The 20,193-nt window shown below is 38.1% G+C and overlaps 1 protein-coding gene across 1 annotated transcript; it reads right to left on the bottom strand.

Annotated features, from left to right (window-relative positions):
• Nucleotides 1-5,143: 5,143 nt before the first annotated feature.
• Nucleotides 5,144-19,602, bottom strand: st6gal2a (ST6 beta-galactosamide alpha-2,6-sialyltranferase 2a). The gene is made up of 6 exons (XM_053328268.1): nucleotides 19,205-19,602; nucleotides 18,603-19,009; nucleotides 10,292-10,389; nucleotides 8,309-8,410; nucleotides 5,567-5,755; nucleotides 5,144-5,149 (listed from the first exon to the last, which is right to left on the bottom strand). The coding sequence occupies exons 1-6, from the start codon at nucleotides 19,600-19,602 to the stop codon at nucleotides 5,144-5,146; spliced, it is 1,200 nt and encodes a 399-aa protein (XP_053184243.1).
• Nucleotides 19,603-20,193: the final 591 nt, after the last annotated feature.

Genomic DNA, 20,193 nt, shown 5'->3' with positions numbered 1-20,193 from the left:
ACGTTTGACTAATAACATGAGTTATTTTGAGTATTGATGTGAGGTGTGAAAAGGTCTAACTTGCACTTATTGGTCCAGTTCATCTCAGAGGTCAGAGCTTTGAAACATGAATGGCCTTTATTTAACTATTGGCACAAAACTGAAAGCATGCTACTGCTGAGGGTATCACTGAATGCTGTAGCATTAAGAAAAACTGCGCCTGACCTCACAAACCTACTTTTGGCCATATAGTGTATTTAACTGTCTGTGTCCAGGTGTCCAGGTGCACATTATCAACATTATGTTTTAAGGTTTAAAGTCCCCCCTCCTCTCATAAAATGTGTTTTACTTACTGTTTCTTCACTTGGATGTTTGAACTTCATTGTGCAGAATGATATATGTGCAGAGTTTGACACTCACAATCATGTGGACAGTTTGTCAGTGCTCACCATAAGTATAAGGTGTTTTCCTATGAGCATGTTTTGTGACATCACAGCTTGTTTGGAGCCAGTAGATATCACTTAAAAAAATAAACATTTAATGATCCAAATAACTTTGAATTTCTTTTGGAAATGGATATTGTGTTCCCCTTCCCTCACCACCAAAATGAAAACCTAGTGCCTATTCTCTGTTGCTGTTAGTTTGTCACTCCGCTGCTGTAAATGACAAGACTATAGTCAATCATAGATTTGTGCCTCTTCGATCACTGTCCTAAGTGGATTGATTGTGGTAGTCATTTAACTCCTCCTCTAGCTGTCTTCTCTTCCTCTTACTTCACCCTCTCATCTGCTACGACTGTAAATGTTGCACAATCCTAAAAGTACTCAGACTAAAACCGTATACTCAATTGACTTTACAGCCTCTACGTACTTTATTATTTTGGTCTGCTGTTTATTATATTTATTGCTATGTGTGTTTGTGTGGTTCCCTCTTTTGATATGGTTATTTGTGTTATTACTGCATGTTTCTGTTGCATGTTTTTTGTACATTAAAAATGATTACAAGTCATGGAGAGAGAGACAATTACATATTTATGCCTGTATTCAATTAAAAAGTAGCTATATCTCAGTATACCAAGTAGAGGGAAGGCGACCACAAGGAAGGGGGATATGGGATGCCAAATGGCTCATATTTTACCTGCATTTAGTTTGCGGGAGGGGAGAAGCCACTTTATCACACCAGTCTGAGCCACAGTGTTCGAAAACAAGATATTCAGTATGACCATTCAAGAAGAGTTGATGGCTGATGAGAGCCAATATCACACCTGAGCAGATGGCTGTCATACAAGAGCTATGTTGAGGAAATGGCAAAGGCTTCCTGTGTCTGCAATGTGTCTGTACAAGTTTTCCATAAGAGCTCTGGCCTTTGTTCACAGCATTCAAGACCAGAGAAACATGGATCGAGTTATTGAAAAGAGACAAATGCACAGTAGTGGTGACAGATGCTACTGAAATTTCCCTGTCTTAAGGGATATGTTCAATGGGGCATCTTTTAAATATCATGCATATTTTCATATAGATGAGGCTTGCTCTCAAGAGGCAGTTGTGTTAATGGTGACCGTCCCAGCTGAGGGGTGGCAGGCCGAAAGTGACACTCTGACCTCAGCCTATGTGGAAGCTAATTCAAACCATGCCAAGACCAGAGCAATTTGTATTTCATAAATATATTTTAATAAATATCATTGCTGCGGAAGAGAATCTTTGTGTTGCTGTATTTTAAGAGACTAGAGACTCTTCTGAAAACACAATGAGCTTTACGACTCTTGAGAAAACCCTAACCCTAAAAATGACAGGAGGCTCTGATGTGCAAGAATACCGTCAACTTAAATCTGGCCTTTTTCTAAATGATCAACAGTATGAGTGTGTCATATCTGTCTCTGTGGTTGTGAAACAGTGCAGTAGAGATTGTGGGATATTGTGGCAGATAACTTCCGACAACAATGAATTGATTAAATGTTTGAAAATCTGCTGTTCTAAAACTGTGGGCAAGCTGCTTAATTATTCTTATCTAGAGCTAGGCTTCTATGGCTTGAGTATATTCCCACTGTGCTATGTCCACCAGTAGCGCACAGTGTTTCTCTTCCTGCTGGTAGCTTTAATTACTACCTTGTATTTCTTCAAAAAGACAAAAGAACTGCACATCACCCACCATCTAACACAAAACCATGACACCCAAATAACAGACGGAGGAACCAACACACAACTCAATAATTTCCTTCTTAAAAAAAAAGGGAAATAAAGGCTTCCTATAGAATGTAGGTTAATGGGATTATTTTGGGCGACTTGGTACAAAAGCAACTGCCAGATAATGTAATGAAGAAAACACATGTCCATTAGCAGTGGGTGATAAACAATACTGGCTCATATAATGGATATATCTATTACAACAGTGAAAAGGATTGTACTTGTCCTTTATTAATGGACAGTGCTTTCTAACAGCTGGGGAAAAAATAAATCCTTAGCAGAAAATATGTGTAGCCTTACATATAAGCATAACACACAGTCCTTCAGGAACATACTGATATTCTGTTTCATTAATAAGGATGCATGCAGTGAAGCCTTAAAATTCAGTAGGTCTTGTTTGCTGCCTTTCATTCAAACCACCTCAGAGACTCATTTACTCCAGTGTACCAGAATACAGTCACCTGCAATCCCAGGGAATCATTTCAGGGCAAGGGTTGTAATACAGCCAGTCTGTTTAATTGTGTTTGATGAAAGCTGATGATCAAACAGTGACTTGTTTGTCCTCTGTGCTCCAACTGTGCTAGTGTGAAATCACCTGATGTTATTGAATGTTTTAATTTTTTCCCTCTCTTTTTATTCTATTATGTTAAGATACTTTCAAGTTGCTTAAAAGCCTGATGGCCAGTAGATTATGTTATCCTGCCGGTATGTTATCATAAATGATTTTTCTGTGTTTTTTTTCCCTGTCAAATATCCACTTTGAGTTGTAGCAATACCAATAGCATCAGCTCTAGGGGAGGGGTGGGGGGGGAGTGGTGGGAGGGATTCAGTCTGTCCAGCATTTTGTACAGACATCCTAATGGTTTTGACGATCCCCTGACTTTTCTCTCTGTTGCCATCACAAGGTTCACATGGACAGTTTTGAGAACCTGAAACGTCATTCTCAATATAAGATGGGAAACATGATATAAACATTATACCTGAATGGTCATTGTGATCATAACTGTGAATAAACATCTAATGCTACTTTTGCTAAAAAAAATATAGGAGAGAGGAAATGGCACACGCATCAATGACCTCTGGTAATCTGATATGACCGACCAGTCTGATGAGTGTTGAGGTGTGTGTTTTTATTTATTAGCTGTCAGGTGTCATTTGCATGTGATTTATTCAAACTGCACTAATCAAACAAGCCGCATCTCTCAAATGGGACGTTGCAGATTTATCAACATATCTGTGCTGCTGCCTTCAGATGCTGCAGGAATTTAATAAACAGCGAGAGAAGGCTTCCATACAGATTAAATCAACAGAGACAGAATCACTCATCTTAATTTATACGTGCATGCTTTACAGATGTTTCTACTTTAACCACATTAAACCCTTTTTAATGCGGATTTAACACATCTTTTGAATGGAGTTTTTAATTAGAGTTTAAAGATAATCCTGTTATTGCTGTGCATTTGTTTTAAATCATATTCCAGTTAAGTGACATACTGTATGTGGTTCTGAGATATCTACTCTCAGCACAACTTCTCTAATTTCCATCAGAATACCAATAACTCTTTATTTGTGTTGCCTCATTTGAATAAATGTCCCACCTTACTACAGTAAACATCACAGAGGGAACATAACATTTCAAGGTCAAACAGCGCAACTCTGCTTGTTGCGCTGCCAGGAAAATAGTGCCCTTGATCTTGTTTGATACTTCTGCCAAAACATTATTTGACCCCCAGACACCTCTATTATTGTTATTATTTTTATTATTAGTCTTTATTAAGCATGAAAAACATTAGTCTCAAAATGAGAAGAGATTATGCCAGATTTAGTCATTAGCTAATTTCCATCTGCGGCCCCTGGACAGGTACACACAGGACAATCAGTCAAACATTCATTTACATGCAATACCATTACATATTCTGTGTCACACTACCTATTATACAGACAAATCCACAAGCACACATAAGCATATAAATACCAACGCGTTCATCCAGGTACAGCTAGAAAATTACACTTCATCACAATTACACATCTGAATCACAGGCAAAATTAATATCAACATGGCTGGTTGTTCAATATCCATTTTTTTTGCAAGTTTTAAGCTCAGATGGAAGCATATTCCAATGTTTGATCGCCATAAATGAAAAAGCAGACTGTGTAAAGGCAATCAGTCTAGTCACAGAGAAATCAAATCTCAGGACCAAGTTTCATCTCTCTTGTTGCTAACACACAGTATACAGTATAATTATTCCTTGACAGAAATGTGATAAGTACTGTACAAACAAATTGCTTTGATAAATAAATAGTAAAATAAATAGTTGATTGTGGCTGGATTTCTTGTGACACAGAGGCATAATACAATTTTAAACAACAGGGCTAAAAAAGTATAGTGCATAGTGGTGGTTTTGTAATTACTGTTAAGGATGACCTAATTCTCTAAATAGCACTATGAGAGATAATTTTAAACTCCATAGTACACATTCTGTATTATCATGTATCTTGCTGCAGAACAATCAACTCTTGATAAGTACATTTCCTGTCCGAAGTGAAAATAATACTGAATACTGAGCAGCCATAAGAATAATGGTGTGTTGCGTATGGCGCTTTTCCACTATACAGTTCTAGCAATACTCGGCTCGACTCGGCTCAACTCGACTTGGTACGGTTCCAGGAACGACCTTTTCCATTACAAAAAAGTACCTACTCAACGTGGGTGGGGTCGTCATAGCACGGCTCCGCGAAACTGCCATGACTTCGTTTTATACGTGACACAAACACATAACCAATGGAAGACATGGTGGCAGTGGTGTACTTGCTGCTGTATGTGGTTTTCTGTCACACACAAAGCAACAAAATTGAGCCGTATGGCTGTAACGCTGTTGCCGGTATTTAAAAATGCCGGGTTTGATTCTTGTGTGGGACGGCTCATGACTCTTCCAGTGAAGAATCTCTGACCAATCAGAGCCGAGTCGAGTCGAGAAGTGCTAGAACTGTGTAGCGGAAAAGCGTCATTAGAGATAAACGAAGGCATGGGACATAATTGGATGTTTTATGTTATACAGCTGACATCATTTTGAAACGTCTGAAAATGATGGTGGAGGAGGCCAACGTGAGATGTGTAATGACATGGTGGTAAGCTTCCAAGATGTGGTTACAGCAGTCACATTCCACCCCCTGCACAGATGTTCTCTGTTAGAGTGTGCACTGTGCATACTGAAGATAAAAATTCCATCATGACCAAGTGCCTGTGTGTGCGTGTGTGTGTGTGTGCACGCGCGTGTGTGCATGCTCGCATATATCACCTCCAGGAGGACGCAAGGAAATGGGAAGATAAGGGTACAGAGGCAACTGCAAGAGAATCCTGGAGATGTACACTGCATGCATACCAGGTGTTTGTATGCATGTACGTGTATGTACTCACCTATGAAGCCAGATGATGGAGGATTGGGCTGGATGTTCTCCTGAGTGTTGCCTTGAATCACATCCCAGAGTTTCCACAAGTAGCTGGGGTGAAGGATGTAGAAGGGCTGGCCAGGATTGCGCTTGCGGTACTCAACGTACGGGCTGAACAGGTTGAAGTCTGGACTGGCATACCACTGGTGAAGAAAGAGAGAGTGGGGTGGGGGGGGGGGGGGGGGTTCAGACCACAGGGAATTCAAATATTGCAATGTGTTTTGTCGAGACTTTGTACAGATTCAGTCTAGTTGTCACTCAACTCAACTTGTACTATGCTTATTTTACTTCACCTACATGTTTGAGTTTCACTGAGCAGAATGATGTATGTGCAGAGTTTGACAGTGAAAGAATGTTTTCACATTCATCTGCTGATGGCTGAAAGTTTCACTGTGCTCACCTTGAATCTTAGTTTAGTGCATGCACATGCAACGATAATTTGTGACATTACTACTAGCCTGGGAGCTAAATGTGGTCCAGTATGCAAATAACACAAGTGTGTGATGTGGAAACGTGAAGCCTCCAGTGCACACTGGAAATTGACTTTTCTGTGAGGAATCAGACATGGGGGGGTCAAGCAGTTAAACTTTTGCAATGACAATTCCAGACTCTTTGAATATGGCAACAAAAAAGTCTGGAGGGGATATTTAAGAAAGATTATAAATTTGAAATATATGTTGATAATAATTTGCCTAAAAGTAAGACATCCGTCAGTGCACAGGTAAGATGAGTTTTATTACTAATGAATATTGAAAATGGAAGATACAAAAAGGTGAAAAATGAAATTAATTTCATATACTACTATCCTTCCTTTATATAATGACTTTTCACAAATATAAGTTATCAATTTGGATTGGATTAGAATTGAGCACAGATCTGATATTGAATATTAATATTCCATTTCTGGATATAATTCTAAAGCATGGATTAGGAGAAACATATAACTTAGAGATAAAATGCATAAATGCTCACACTTTATATTACAGGCTGTTTATTTATTTATTCATTCATTCTTTCTTTCTTTCTTTCCTAAACTAGCTCAGATATGCAATGTTAAATTGGATAAATGGATGCATTGTGATTATTTAAATGTGTAAATGATTGTTGGTGCTTGTGTTGCCGTGTCTTTGTTTGGTGCTGCTGGGTTTACATGCCAGAACATTTGTTTTGTTTTTTACCAATTTGACTAAATCATTTCCATATGGGATGGGTCATGTAAATGGTGAGAAACAAAAATAAAACTATTCATTCATTCATTGTCTGAGGAGGATCTTTTACAAAACCTTAGGAAGGTGGAAATGTGTGTAAAAGCATTTTTATGTTTATATCAGGTTTTGTAAACTAGCCAATTGAGGCAGGTGAAATGTTTTTTAAAGCCTTCTCACTTTACCTTTAGTGCCCCAAGCATTTTGTATAGTACAGTATATACACATGCAGTACAATGGATTACAGGATAAAGGATGTAATTATCATGTTGCTGATGGAAATGAAAGGTAAACCAACTTGAGGCCATTTCCTGTCAGCAGCTGTGACAGAGAACATGGCTTTAGGATTCATGTAGAAAGTCATAAAGACACAGACTGCTGGTATGACCAGAGATTGTGAACTTCTCTGTTAGCTGTACTCTAATGGCTCTGAGAAGTTCTCTTCAAAGAAAGATGAAATGTTGTGAGGCAGGTGAAATGTTTCTGCCTGCTGTTTCTATGGTGTGTTGTGCTGCTTTAGTACTGCGGGAGGGTAATGTTTTATTTACATTTTTCACATATTGTTTTTGTTTGTAACTTTAAAAGATAAATATTATATGATTTTCATGGAACAAAACAGAAATACAGAAATGCTCTTCATGCTACCTGATCAGCATTTTAACAGAAGTTCTCATGCAGATGAGTGAACATGTCTCCTGACAGATTTTTGCAGGAATTGACCTATGTGCAGCTGCTCAGGAATTGTTGTTTTAGACAATAAACTGTTTTGGAGTCTGTCTATTAATGATGACATTTAATACTACCCCTGTTATGAATTTGTGAAAACTGTCTGCTTGTCTGTGTTGTAGACCACATTTAGTAGAGCTGCTCGATCATTATTTTGGTCAACACTGAGATCACTATTGTTTAACATATTGCTCACTAGGGATGGGCGATATGGACAAAATCAAATAGCACGATATTTTAGACCGAATACCTCGACATCAATATTACTAATATTTTGATATATAATCATCAGTGGGTAAAAGGTACAAAACAGAACAGCTAGAACATTCTGCTAAGTTCTGAAAGTCATATATTTTACTGTAATGCAGCATTTAAAACTAGGAAAAGACAACTCTGGTGACATATCACGATATTATGATATCCACAATCTAAGACGATATCTTTATGTCACATATCACGATATCAATATAATATCAATATATTGCCCAGCCCTATTGCTCATACTATCGTTTAACATATAAAATAAACATGAATTAGATCAAAATAAATAGCTCAACTATGTTTAAGTACATTTCCACAACCTGAAAACTGCTAAAAATATATTTAATAAATAAAAATGTACAACCATTAATGAGAAGTGAGAGGTTTGAAGCTGAGTTGAAAGCAGTGGTGGATTGCAGACAGCCTAATAAACCGGCTGTTTGGTCTGTATGGGCACAAAAGACTAAATAAATCAATACATTTTTAAAAATAAAAGGCTCATACCTTATGTAAATTGAGAGAGTAAGGTGGAGGGTCCCAGGCCACTAGGGTCACATTCCTGTAGATAGAATTTGTGTTGAATCGATACCTGGGATTGACCAGAATCTATAGAGGGAGATATATAGCACAAAGCAAATTAATTGTATGTAAATTGAATTAGTAATTATTTTACCAAATACAACAAGCTGGAAGCCAGAATCTCCTTACTTAGGGCTGCAATTAACAATTATTTTCATTGCTGACTACCGGCTTTATCAGCAACCCTTGTTAATCTTTTAGTCAATAAAATGTATGTTACAATTCCCCAAAGTCAAAAGTAATGTATTCAAAAAGTCTTTCATATTTTGTCTGACCAACCGTCCAAAACTTCAGTTAATTTACATTTATATAGAACAGATAAGCACAAAATCCTGAACCAGCAAATGTTTTGCATTTTTGCTTTAAAGAAAACAATGAAGTTCCTATTGACAAACTACTGTGTTAATCTACTTATCAGTGCAGCTCTAAAGGCAATAGTTCAATAGTTCACACTGTCATCAGACTTCCTGGAGTCATGTCGTCAACGTGAGTGGAGACTCCACTGATCGCGTCCAAGAAACAGTCGAGCACATATCCGCCAGTAAAACAAGATATGAGACGTTAGAGAGCTTTAGAGGTGCAGGTATGTGGATTATATTATCTCTGGACAGAGCCGGGCCAGCTGTTTCTTCCCATTTACAGTCTTTATGCAAAGCTAAACTAACCAGCTTCTGGCTTTACCTTATATTAAACTGACAGATAATATGTTGTGGTGGAAGCCTACTGAGAATGTATACTGAAATGCTGAATCATTGTAATTTGTATGACTTTAACAGTCTTGTGACCCCTGTCACACTCAGTCTGGGCCAGGAAGACCAGACATAAAGATAAGATGTGGCCTTGCAGGGGCTCATCTCTTTTTAGCGTGTGTTGCAGTGACTGGCTCCAGTTGGAGATAACTAAAGGAGCTGTTTGCGTCAGTTTAGAAGATATATAAGATACACTTCATTTGTCCCGATGGGGAAGAGAACACATGACATAAAACCAGAACACATCGTACGTGAAATTAAAACATAAACCTGCAGCATAAAAAACAGGAAAATCAAAATCAGTAAACATAAACCACATTTATCCATAGCACAGAAATCATTGGCCAATGGCACATTTCATCTGTGTTTAGAGTCCTGATGCAAGCAGGAAGAAATGAATAAATGACCTTGTTGTGATCTCTAAGCATCTATGAATAGAGCATCTTGTGTACAGCATTCTCTAACTGCATTCAGTGTGTGTTTGTACTTTCATCTAAGACAGCTGAGACTGACCAGAGAGTTTATTTTAATGATCCATCAAAGGGTTATCAATCTTCTCATCACACTCCCTGCAAAGACAGCAAATGAGCATATCTCTACAAATGTCAAACTATAACGTCAAATCTATACGTACTTACCAATTCATTAGGTACACCTTGATATAATAAAACCAATGCAGAATACATGCTGCCATAAATCCTGCCTTCATGAAGACTCAAATGTTCAGATTTGATTAAGTCTGCTGCTGTTTTAAAGGCAAAGCATGCTCACAGCAAATAATGATTTCATCTAGTTACACACTTTCTAACTTTACTTTTAGCGTATACAACTTTTGCACAATACTGTATCTTCACAGTAGGTTTATAATTGATATCGAGAGTAATCGTGTCTATTCACAAATGTTTTTTGAGTGAATAAAACAAACAGAAAGGAAAGCAACACTAACAACCAAACCATCAATAAAACAACACTAACTACACGATAAAAACATTTGAGCACAACTGAGTCATGTGTATGATAATATGGACTGAAGTCATAATTCATGAATTATTATGCAGCTCCACATAACTTACATGTGTTTGAGTGAATGTGATGCAGCTCTCTCAGTTATGTAACGATTAATGATTTATTAATATGCGTCATACAAGGCCAGACTCACCTGTGAGTTGATGATGCGGAGAGTGGTTTTGTTCCCCACGTCTCTGTCGTACCCCTCTGTAGGTGCAGAATTGAACCTCAAAACTGCATCATGAGAATCTGAAAGGCAAATACACATTATTAAGTCCTTACTGTATACTAGAAAATGTCACAGTCTAGTCTCTAGGATGTCTTCAGTATGAAATTAGGCAAGTCCTCCCCTGAGGCTTTTGTACCTTTCTACACATACTGTATATGACTCAAATCAGGCAACATATAACTGGTTCAAGTGACAAACACTATTGAGTTTTCAAACAAACTACTTTTTTGCCAGAGCTTGTCAAGGTCTCCCTGCTGTCACCACTGTCCTAAAGAATTACTGCATATAGTCTTATCAATTTTAGGAGGCAATGTCAAACAGTAAAGAACAACGTGAATCATATAAAAGGCTGACTATGAGGTCTGTACATTTATTAGCATATGTATGACTTACAGCTGAATTGTTTGATCACTCAGTAAACACAAAGAGTGCATTGTCAGGTTTTGAAACAACGTAATCAAATAATAAAATCAGAGTTAAAATGCATCATATTTCTTCAACCTTCCGATGGAAACAAGAGTTCAACTAGTCTAGGAACAGTATATCTCAGAAATATATGTCATAATGACAGCACATACAGTATAACAAAGTGGCATTGCTATCACACTGAATTAAAGAATAAACAACGCTGTCCTCTAAAGGTTTATCAGCTAAAGACATTAAAGAGACATAAAAATCTATACAGCTATAATTTGTCTTACCACTGGCTCAGACACAAGTAGAACATCATAAACTAACTGTTAAATAAAGGCTGAATAACTTACACACAGTCAACTGTATTATTTTACACAGCAAGGAGCTCTGCAGCATTTTGATGATATACAGCAGCTGTTTAATGTGAAATACATAACACATACAAGAAATACAACCTGCTGATAACCACTATTTAAATATCTCTCACAACACACACACACACACACACACACACCATGTTCTGCACATAGTGAGATCAATGGCCTGGCAACATCAATGTTTTTGTGGCAGGATGTCACTATAACACAGTGAGCTGCATATTCAGGAGCGTTGTAAATGATGATCACACTGATGGATAACAATGATATCTGGCAGGCTCACAAAAATAACCAAAGTGCTCTCTAGTGGTAAGGTCGGGTAACTGATGAGCCATTGCAAACATAAAACATCCTCACTTGCAAAATATTTTAGTTTCCAACTCTGCACGTCCACATCGTTTGCTTGTTTTGTTCATACGACATCCTTCATAGTTCACACACCAACATGAAACTCTAAGCTTGATGGATGGTTGGAGTAATAATTACAAAGTTGCAATGTCCGCCTGTCTGTTGATCGATCCTTCAGTTCAACTGATCCTCCTGTGCTGATCTGACACCAGAATGGATGATCCTCCAGCTTTTGATCTGATACTCTTTTATTACTGCCACCCGTGCACTGTTACCACACTGATTGGCATTCAGAACAACACCTACCTACTGCAAACACATCATAGTGCAGCGGTGAAGAGTAACTCAATACATTTACATCCATACATCCATACATCCATCCATCCATCCATTCATTCATTCATTCATTCATTCATCCATCCATCCATCCATCCATCCATCCATCCATCCAGGGTTTCATAAAAGCAGAGCTCGTTCTGTGTCTACATCCAGAAGAAATGCATGTTGTTGATAAAAGGCAAAAAAAGTCTGAAGCTCATTTTAGTGAAGAGGGGACTCACATTTTTACCTATCATGAATATTGTGTTTCATGTTTATGTATTACTTTACTGTCACAATTATTTCTAGTTTTCTTGTTCCAGGGTGGTTTTAATGATTCACATGTTACCGCCACAAGTTAGCACATAAACTGTTGTTTTCAATTCAAGCATTTGGCCCATTGAACCTGAAGTGAAGAGCGACACATGGTGCTCCTATTAGCATTAATAAAAGATCCTTGATTGTGCTTTTTTATTATTATGTAAGTGTGCTGCCTCTAACACGTGTGCTTTATTTATTCATGCTAATGAGCAAGTACTACTTTCACAGAATGTAATTAAACATAAAATGGGGCACACTTGAGCATACTCATAAATGCTAATAGGAATGCTTTGAGTGTTTCATGAGGGGAAACCTGCTCACACATCAGTTGTGTTCATGAAAAATAACTTTCATGGATAATTTGTTTCTCCACAGCCAGTGATTTTCTATCTTGTCTGAATGTGACCCCTTAAAATAGATGTGACCCCTTCACAGCCTGCAGAGTGGTGAGCTGTTTGATCAGAGAATCGTTGATCTTCCTTCTCAGAGGAGCTCTAGAGGTTTGAAACTGTCAAAAAATAGTCCCAAAATACACATGTGCCTAATCAAAAGTTAAAGAAATAAAATAAAAACCTATTATCTGTTCACAACAGACTTATGACTTAATGATTATTGTATTACTTGACCTCCAAGTTAAGAAGCAGGAGTTTCAATCATTTTGAAGATTAGTAATTAAAAACCAGCTACAGGGTTTTCTAGTTTAATCTCCATTTCAAGGCTTTCATTTTAACAATGCTTCTGCAGCTCTCCATTCAGTCTGAATTGAAAAACACACCCACGCCTTCAATAAGAGCTACAATTTTCATCATTTCAGACTTTTGCCAATAAAAAAACTGAGCTGTTTGGACCTCACGTGTCTGACCTTTCAACTCCTTTTGAGCTTTTCACTGCTGTTAAAACATCTCATCTCCTTTCTCTTCAGGCAAACCATACAAATATACACTTGTAACATGTAGCACTCTCTTTCCACTAGTTCCTCCTGTTTAGTTTATTAGATTAGCATCAACCTGGCTAGGATCAATATTCAATCCTCCCATTGTATTTTGCAATTATCTTTCTAATTTCATTTTTGCAGTGTGTCGTTTCCCCAGAGAGACAACCACTTTATATTCCCTTTGTTTTTCTTCTTTTGTATTTTGTAGAGCCACTAACCATTTAACTAATAGTATGTCCAGTCTAGTCAACATTTTTTTTAAGATTCAGATTTTTAAGTTTGTTTTCCAGGAAGGTTAATGAAAGGAATTGGAATTTCTGGTGTTCAAAGGTTGCACTATATTTTATAATTAAGTGTTTCTAATATCGTCTGCATATCATCCATTCAGCATATGTATATAATGTCATCAATAGCTCTAAAAATTACAACCCAAAAAATGTATCACTTCAAGTATTTAAAAATGTTATGTTTTACAAAAGGTGGTATATATATGTCAGGTATATCCTATTACAGACACATCACCACATTAAAGAAAGCCAGTGTTTAATATCAGCCATTGATGTAATTGCCCAACTACTCAACTGTCTGTATGAAAAAGAGAGAAGGGTAATTACATCCACTGGTTCAATGGTTTAATAGTTTAAGAGTTGTGCTATGTACATCAGCAGTAGCTCTATCATTAAGTATGTGAAGCTTGAGACATATACACTGATTAAACTACAATATTACAACACCATTTTTCACACTCACACTGTTATATGAGTTTTAATTAATAAAATGCTCAAGTGTGCATCTATCTACGTCTATGAGATTAAACCTGAAGCCACACTGCCCCTCTGTTGATGCAGTTATTTCCCCCCTCGTTTTAACACGTGTTCCTCTTGTCACATTATAAATACATTTCACAGTTTCAGATCGACGCTCCTGTCAATGAGAAGCAGCCTATTTGCGCTCTTTGGAACTTGTTATAGATTCCTCGTGTTTCTTTACAAATATACGTAAATATGGAAAATAGTTGGTTTAAAACTTGTAAAATAGAACTGAGGTGTCTTTATGTGGTCATTTGTAGATGTCAGGTTTCCTTCCCTGACAAATAACACCTTACAGAGGCAGTTAAGGTCTTCAGCAGAACGGTAGTAATAATTCATGAGAACTTCTGTTTTATTGATCAAGTGAAAAAGGTTATGTAGTCATTGTTCATCAGTTTGTCCAACTCAGAAAGAAAAGAAAAAAAGAAAGAAATGAAATCACCCATCACCTGTCAATGTGTTCTAATCTAACTCTATAATGGTTTTGATCCTGGTTCCAGTTATTTCTGGGATATCTTTCCTCTGTATTGACCACTTTGTACTGGCTCCCTGTTAGGAATAGATTTTTTTATTGACTGCTCATTTTTAAAAATGGCATTACAAGACCTTATTCTAAATAAATTACCAGCCTGTAATCTCAGTGTGCACCTGAGAGTCCAACAAGAGTGTATGGGGCCCAGTTATGTCAGCTATTGACCATTTACAGGATAATCAGCTTTATTAAAAGCATTTATGTATTGTGCTGAGACACATAAGTCTTCTTATAAATAAATAAAGCTTTTATCACAGTTTGCAACAATTCTTTTCTGTAGCATCTTTGACATTTTTGACATTTCCTGTTTTTTAATCCTCTGTGAAGCACTTAGCATCAAAATAAATATTGTTACTGTAATTTTAGTTAGTTATTTGCTCAGATTATTTTTTAAGCAAAAACCAAACAATCACTGTTTCATACAGTAATTGTAAATTTAATCTCTTTGGAATTTAAACTGTTGATTTTTAAAATAACCGATTAATTGACTAACAAAAGATTATCCATTATGAAAATAATCATTAGCTGAAGCCCTAATTTAAACTAGTTTGGGTTTCTTCTAAGATTGATGAAAGTGATTAAATGCTTCTTATTGTTATGAGAATAATTATTTTTTGATGTAACAAGATATCAGGGCTAGTTTTGCATTGTCTGTCATGTACATGTATTATTAAATTAGGAGAAAATAAAAAATAATATTGATATTAATATTAGATTTAAGTTTAATGCTACTATAGGTATAATTTTATTGTGATTTTAGCAGGGTTCAAATTTTTCTGATGGCATAAACCCAGTTATGTGTTGCTTTCAAATGTATCCATCCAAGTGTTGTTTTTAATACAACCACAGGGGGGCACCACATCAGAAATTAAAAACAACCAAACAGCAGTTACAAAAACACAGTCATTTGACAAAAATCTAAAATCACAAACTACAGTCTCAAAAAAGAAAATTGAGCTGACAGTTAACATTATAAACCCCAGAGAGAGAGTATTTGTTGCAGGGCTATTGCACTGAATTGAACAGTGCTGCAATGCATTGCTATTATTTTCCCCTGTCCCCTGTGCTGTAGTGAGGAGGCTGTTCATCCTGGCAACCACATGATGGCAGCTGCACATCACAACTAACCCTGATGCTAAACCAGAACATCAGCTACAAAGCCCTAGCATCTGATACTGTAGGAAACACAGTCATCTAAATGTCAGCTAAACTGCAACGGCCAGAGAAAAGAGAGTTTCATTTTCACATCGGTAGGTGTTTTCTCACAATTTACAGATGTAAAATACAGGTTTTGATGCAGTGCAGCATTCTGGGGTGGACAGCATAGGGAGATGAAGTAGATAGATTGGGATGAAAGCAGTTTGATTTCCTGTTGAGGCTAAGCTGGAGAATTAATGTAACAAAGTCCAGCGTTTACAACACTGTGAGGCTGTTCAATAATGAATCAGCTTCATCACATTTATCTCATCTGTCACCCCCACCCTACTCTGTCAAGCACAATCTCTTTATTTGAGAACTAAATATCACACTGATGACACACTTAACCACACTGATGCTGTTTGACATAAAGATGTACGTGCTCACCCTCAAACTGTTTCTGTTTTCTAAAGATGCAAGGCGTACGCATTTTCATATCAGTCTGTGCATATGGGCCACATTACTAGACGGAAACAAGAAAAACAAGCATGGAAGATGATGACACATCATCAGATTAGAAAACACCTGCCGAGTTTAAATCCAAGGCCTGGTGCTCAAAGCTAGAGATTGCTTCTCTTGTTACTTAAAATAGTGAAGTCAACCACAGTATTTAAAAAGACACCAGAAATGCCAAAAACACCCCGATATGCAACCACACAGTCAGATATGAAGGGTATAGATGTAATTACCCCTCATTTTATTTACTTACTGCAGATTTAGTCTGTGGTTTTTTCTGCAGTTTGCAGAAAAGCTGTTTGCATTCGTGTTGACTTAGTGCAGTGCCTTCACCAACAAAACCAAAAGTTATTTCACTGTGAACACCGAGCCAAGTGCAGGATGTAGCTTTGCATGCATCTAGGTTTCTTGTGAAAGTGGTTAAGCCTGCTTGTGTTTGGAAGAAATTGTTAACTGGGACAGCCAGGGTCTATATCACCCTGTCAGCATATATACATGTTATAGAAATATAATGCATACGGTAAAACTAAAGCCCTAGTGTGAGCCCAGAGCACCTGAATTCACAATTAAATGCAAGGAGGCTATATGTGATGTGAAAGCGCCTGATTGGTTACCAGAGGGGGTTCTGCTTTTTTTCTAGGGAGCCATCTGTCCGTGAGTTCACACTCTCCCCACTTACCAAAGAGCTGCCAAAGTCTCTCAACCAAGAGCACATACACTCAAACGCAAAGACGTATACCCTACTAGGCACACATTCAACCCTGTTCACCATCAGCTTGACAACTTAATAAGTAAATGCCATGCAAAATCCTACGCACATGCTAATCTATGTGGGTGTTAATGGATATTGTTGACCTTTGAAAAATCACCTCCAGACATGTTGTAAGAGGTATATAAAACTCAAAAAATGTTCAATTATCTCGTCAGAATTCCGAAAATTAACATTTATTCCTTTTAACTTATTAAAAAATCCCAGAATATAGAAATAATATGCAAATAATTTTAAAATTCCAACTGCTGGACACAAGATGTCTCCTACTTTACAAAAAACTCAGTTCGCAATGCATGTGCACCTGTGATTTTCAGTTTTCCATATCACACTTATGTAAATTGAATATTGAATCAGGACTGGCTACAAACTAGTTATGGTGTGACACATACTGCTCATATGTACAAGCCTTAAACTTGATTTTCAGCACAGAGAACTCTGCACAGTGAAGCTCAAATATCCAACTGAAGAAACAAGAAGAAAAGGTGTTGAATTTAAAGAATAAGAGATCAAGAATATAAAACACTGATGATGACAAGAATATAGCTTAGTCATTAGTATGGTTAATCACTGTCTGATTCACTTATGTTCAGGTGGAGTTGTTGACTAACTACAGCAACACGGATGTGAGCAATCTTATTATACCTTCTTATTATGTCCTAAAGGTGCAGTGACACTCTATAGACCAATGCTTTGTAGTGCTTGTTAGACATTGAGCTGCTCCTCAACTCAATACCTTTTGCATAAGTTTCACACCGCATTGATTTGTTTCACAATGAAAGTGAAACATAAAGAGAAAAATTATATCCCCAGACCTGTTAGAAGTTGAAACAGACGGTGTCAATTTTACAGTAACAGGAAACAGAGCTAAGGTTTCTGTCCCTAATAATAGTCTGTCTCAAATCGAGGCCCTGCTTTTTAAGTATGTATGATGTTATTATTGCTCTGTTGGCCACTTTATTTTGAATGTGGTTTTGATTACTACTTAACTTTTTTCTTAAGTGCCACAAACAGGCTAAAATTTCCACTTGTGCATAAGAAATAGGGCTGAACAATAAAGAGAATTTGCAATATATCTAAATTAAAGGAGCTGCAATTTTTGATATAAGTAAAATGCATCACAACATGTCATTATAAATGGTCTGTGTCATGGCATACACAATGGTATGTCATGACACCTGATACCATTTATGCTACGTATTAGAAATGTCACAAATGTTGTGACACATACACCGTTATAAAAAGGAATGTTGTGACACATTGTGGTGCAACAGCCAGTAAATCATATTTGACATAAGGTGATCTCTGTACTAACTAAACATGCTTGTTTGGTACAGACCTCAGCAAAAATCACATCATAATCAAATACCATTCCCATTAAAATCATGACTCATACCACTATATCAGTTAAAATAATTGAAAATATGGGGGGTTTGCATATTCTTCAGCCCTAATAAGAAATATCAAAATTTAACTGAGAGATTGCAGCAAAAGCTTCTAAGTAAACTGACGCTCCCTGGAAAATTGTTCTATTTTGGACACTCAAAGCTTTCCTCTTGCACCACTCAGGGATCCACTTCTCAATTTAACACAGCAGATAATCATAATCTAACAGGCAGATGGTCATGAAATTTGCTAAAACATTCATGCTTCTAGAAAAACCTTTTTGATTTTAATGACTGATTGGCATTACAAATACCAGAACAGCCATGTGTACCCTTGTTGCCCTTATATAAAATCTTTGTTCTCTCTACTTACCAATCTCTTTGCCCAGTCCTGAGTGCAGCATGGCCCCGGCCGAGGTGACCACCGCACAGGTCTTGAAACTGCTCTTGTCCTGCCGCCTGTACAGTTGGTCGAGGGGAAGGGATGGCACAAGACGAGCCCAGCCAAGTGAGGCGAAGGGCTCCTCCAACCCATCCACTGTCCTCAGCTGGGCCTGAGCTTTCATCTGACATACAAGCTCTTTGGCACTCTGGGCAGCTTTGCGATGACCCTTGTAAGAGACACGGTGTTTGTTTGATCTCACATATTCCTTCATAGCATGCTGCAGTCGAGGGTTCAGCATGTCGGCCGACATTCGGCCCCGCCATAAGCGCTGCAACACAGAGGCTGGCTTGGTGAAATAATATTGCCCCCGATCAGAGGAGTCACTACTGACCCTCCTGCGTGTAGTCCTCATTCTGTTTCCCCGTTCTTTGTTTTTGTTTTCCCTCTCATCATCCTCTTCCTCTTCCTCCCCTCCATGGTTGCGGGGGCCACTGACATGGTTTGGATAGTCTGCTGTCTGGGAAATTCGCTCACGACTCTGGAAAACTGTGTCAGAATGTGAATCCACATTTTCTGTGCCAAATGAGGACCAGGCAGCCAGGCTCTGTGGGTCCAGGTATTCCTGGCGACTGGCCTCCTGGCTACCATACATGGCATAGGGTGCACTGTTAGGACTGTGGCTCACCTCCTGGCTGAAATCAGGGGAATTGAAGCTGGTGGAAGGCTCTGGTTCATCTCCAGGGTAGGATGTGGTTAAGGTGGACACCAGTTCATGTCTGGACCCCACAATGTTATGTTGTGGATGAGAGGCCTGTATGGAAGTCAGCCGACGGGTGTCAGGGTGCTGGGAGAGTAAAGAGCTAGCAGAGGTCAGGGTCTCGTCGGGACGAGCATCCAGAAAGTAAGAAAGGAGGGCGAAGAAGAGGAGAACCCACGCCATAATTCCCAACAGCATCAGCCTCCGCCACTGCTTCATACTGGACTTCATTAGCTCTCACTCACACACACACACACACACACACACACACACACACCTGTTCAGCTGGCCCACCACTAACAAAGCCTCGCAGCCAGGACTTAGCCGAGAGGTCAGCTGGAGGACCTGTAAAAGAAGAAAGCTCAGAATAAAACTATGCAGGGGGAGACAGAAGTAAAGCAGATGTTTGAGTTGTACTCACCTCAACGGACGATCCTACTTCTTCATGTCCATGTGACCGCCAGGATGTAACAGGACCCTGAAAAGAGGAGTGGTACAAATGAGTACAGTAAGGGTGCCAATGCATACAAGAGTCTACTGTATGAGTGAATGAAACATCCAACACTCAAAACACCTGCTGCATCCTTCTCATAACCAAAATAGGAGAATTTGTTTAGCTGGAATCAAATTTACAGTATCCCTCTCTGTAATAATCTCCCGCACTGAAATCACAACATGTACTTAAGACTCATCTATATCAGAAGGGTTTGAGTGAACAAATATATTGCATGGTTTTCTCTGGTGTCATGTTCACAAGTTGGCATTAGTGTCTTGATTGGTCGCCAACCTCAATTTATGTTTGCGTGGTGTGACAGTGGAAAG

Source organism: Scomber japonicus, chromosome 11 (genome assembly GCF_027409825.1).
Source record: "Scomber japonicus isolate fScoJap1 chromosome 11, fScoJap1.pri, whole genome shotgun sequence".
Classification (NCBI taxonomy): domain Eukaryota; kingdom Metazoa; phylum Chordata; class Actinopteri; order Scombriformes; family Scombridae; genus Scomber; species Scomber japonicus.
This window is presented reverse-complemented; position numbering and strand designations above follow the sequence as displayed.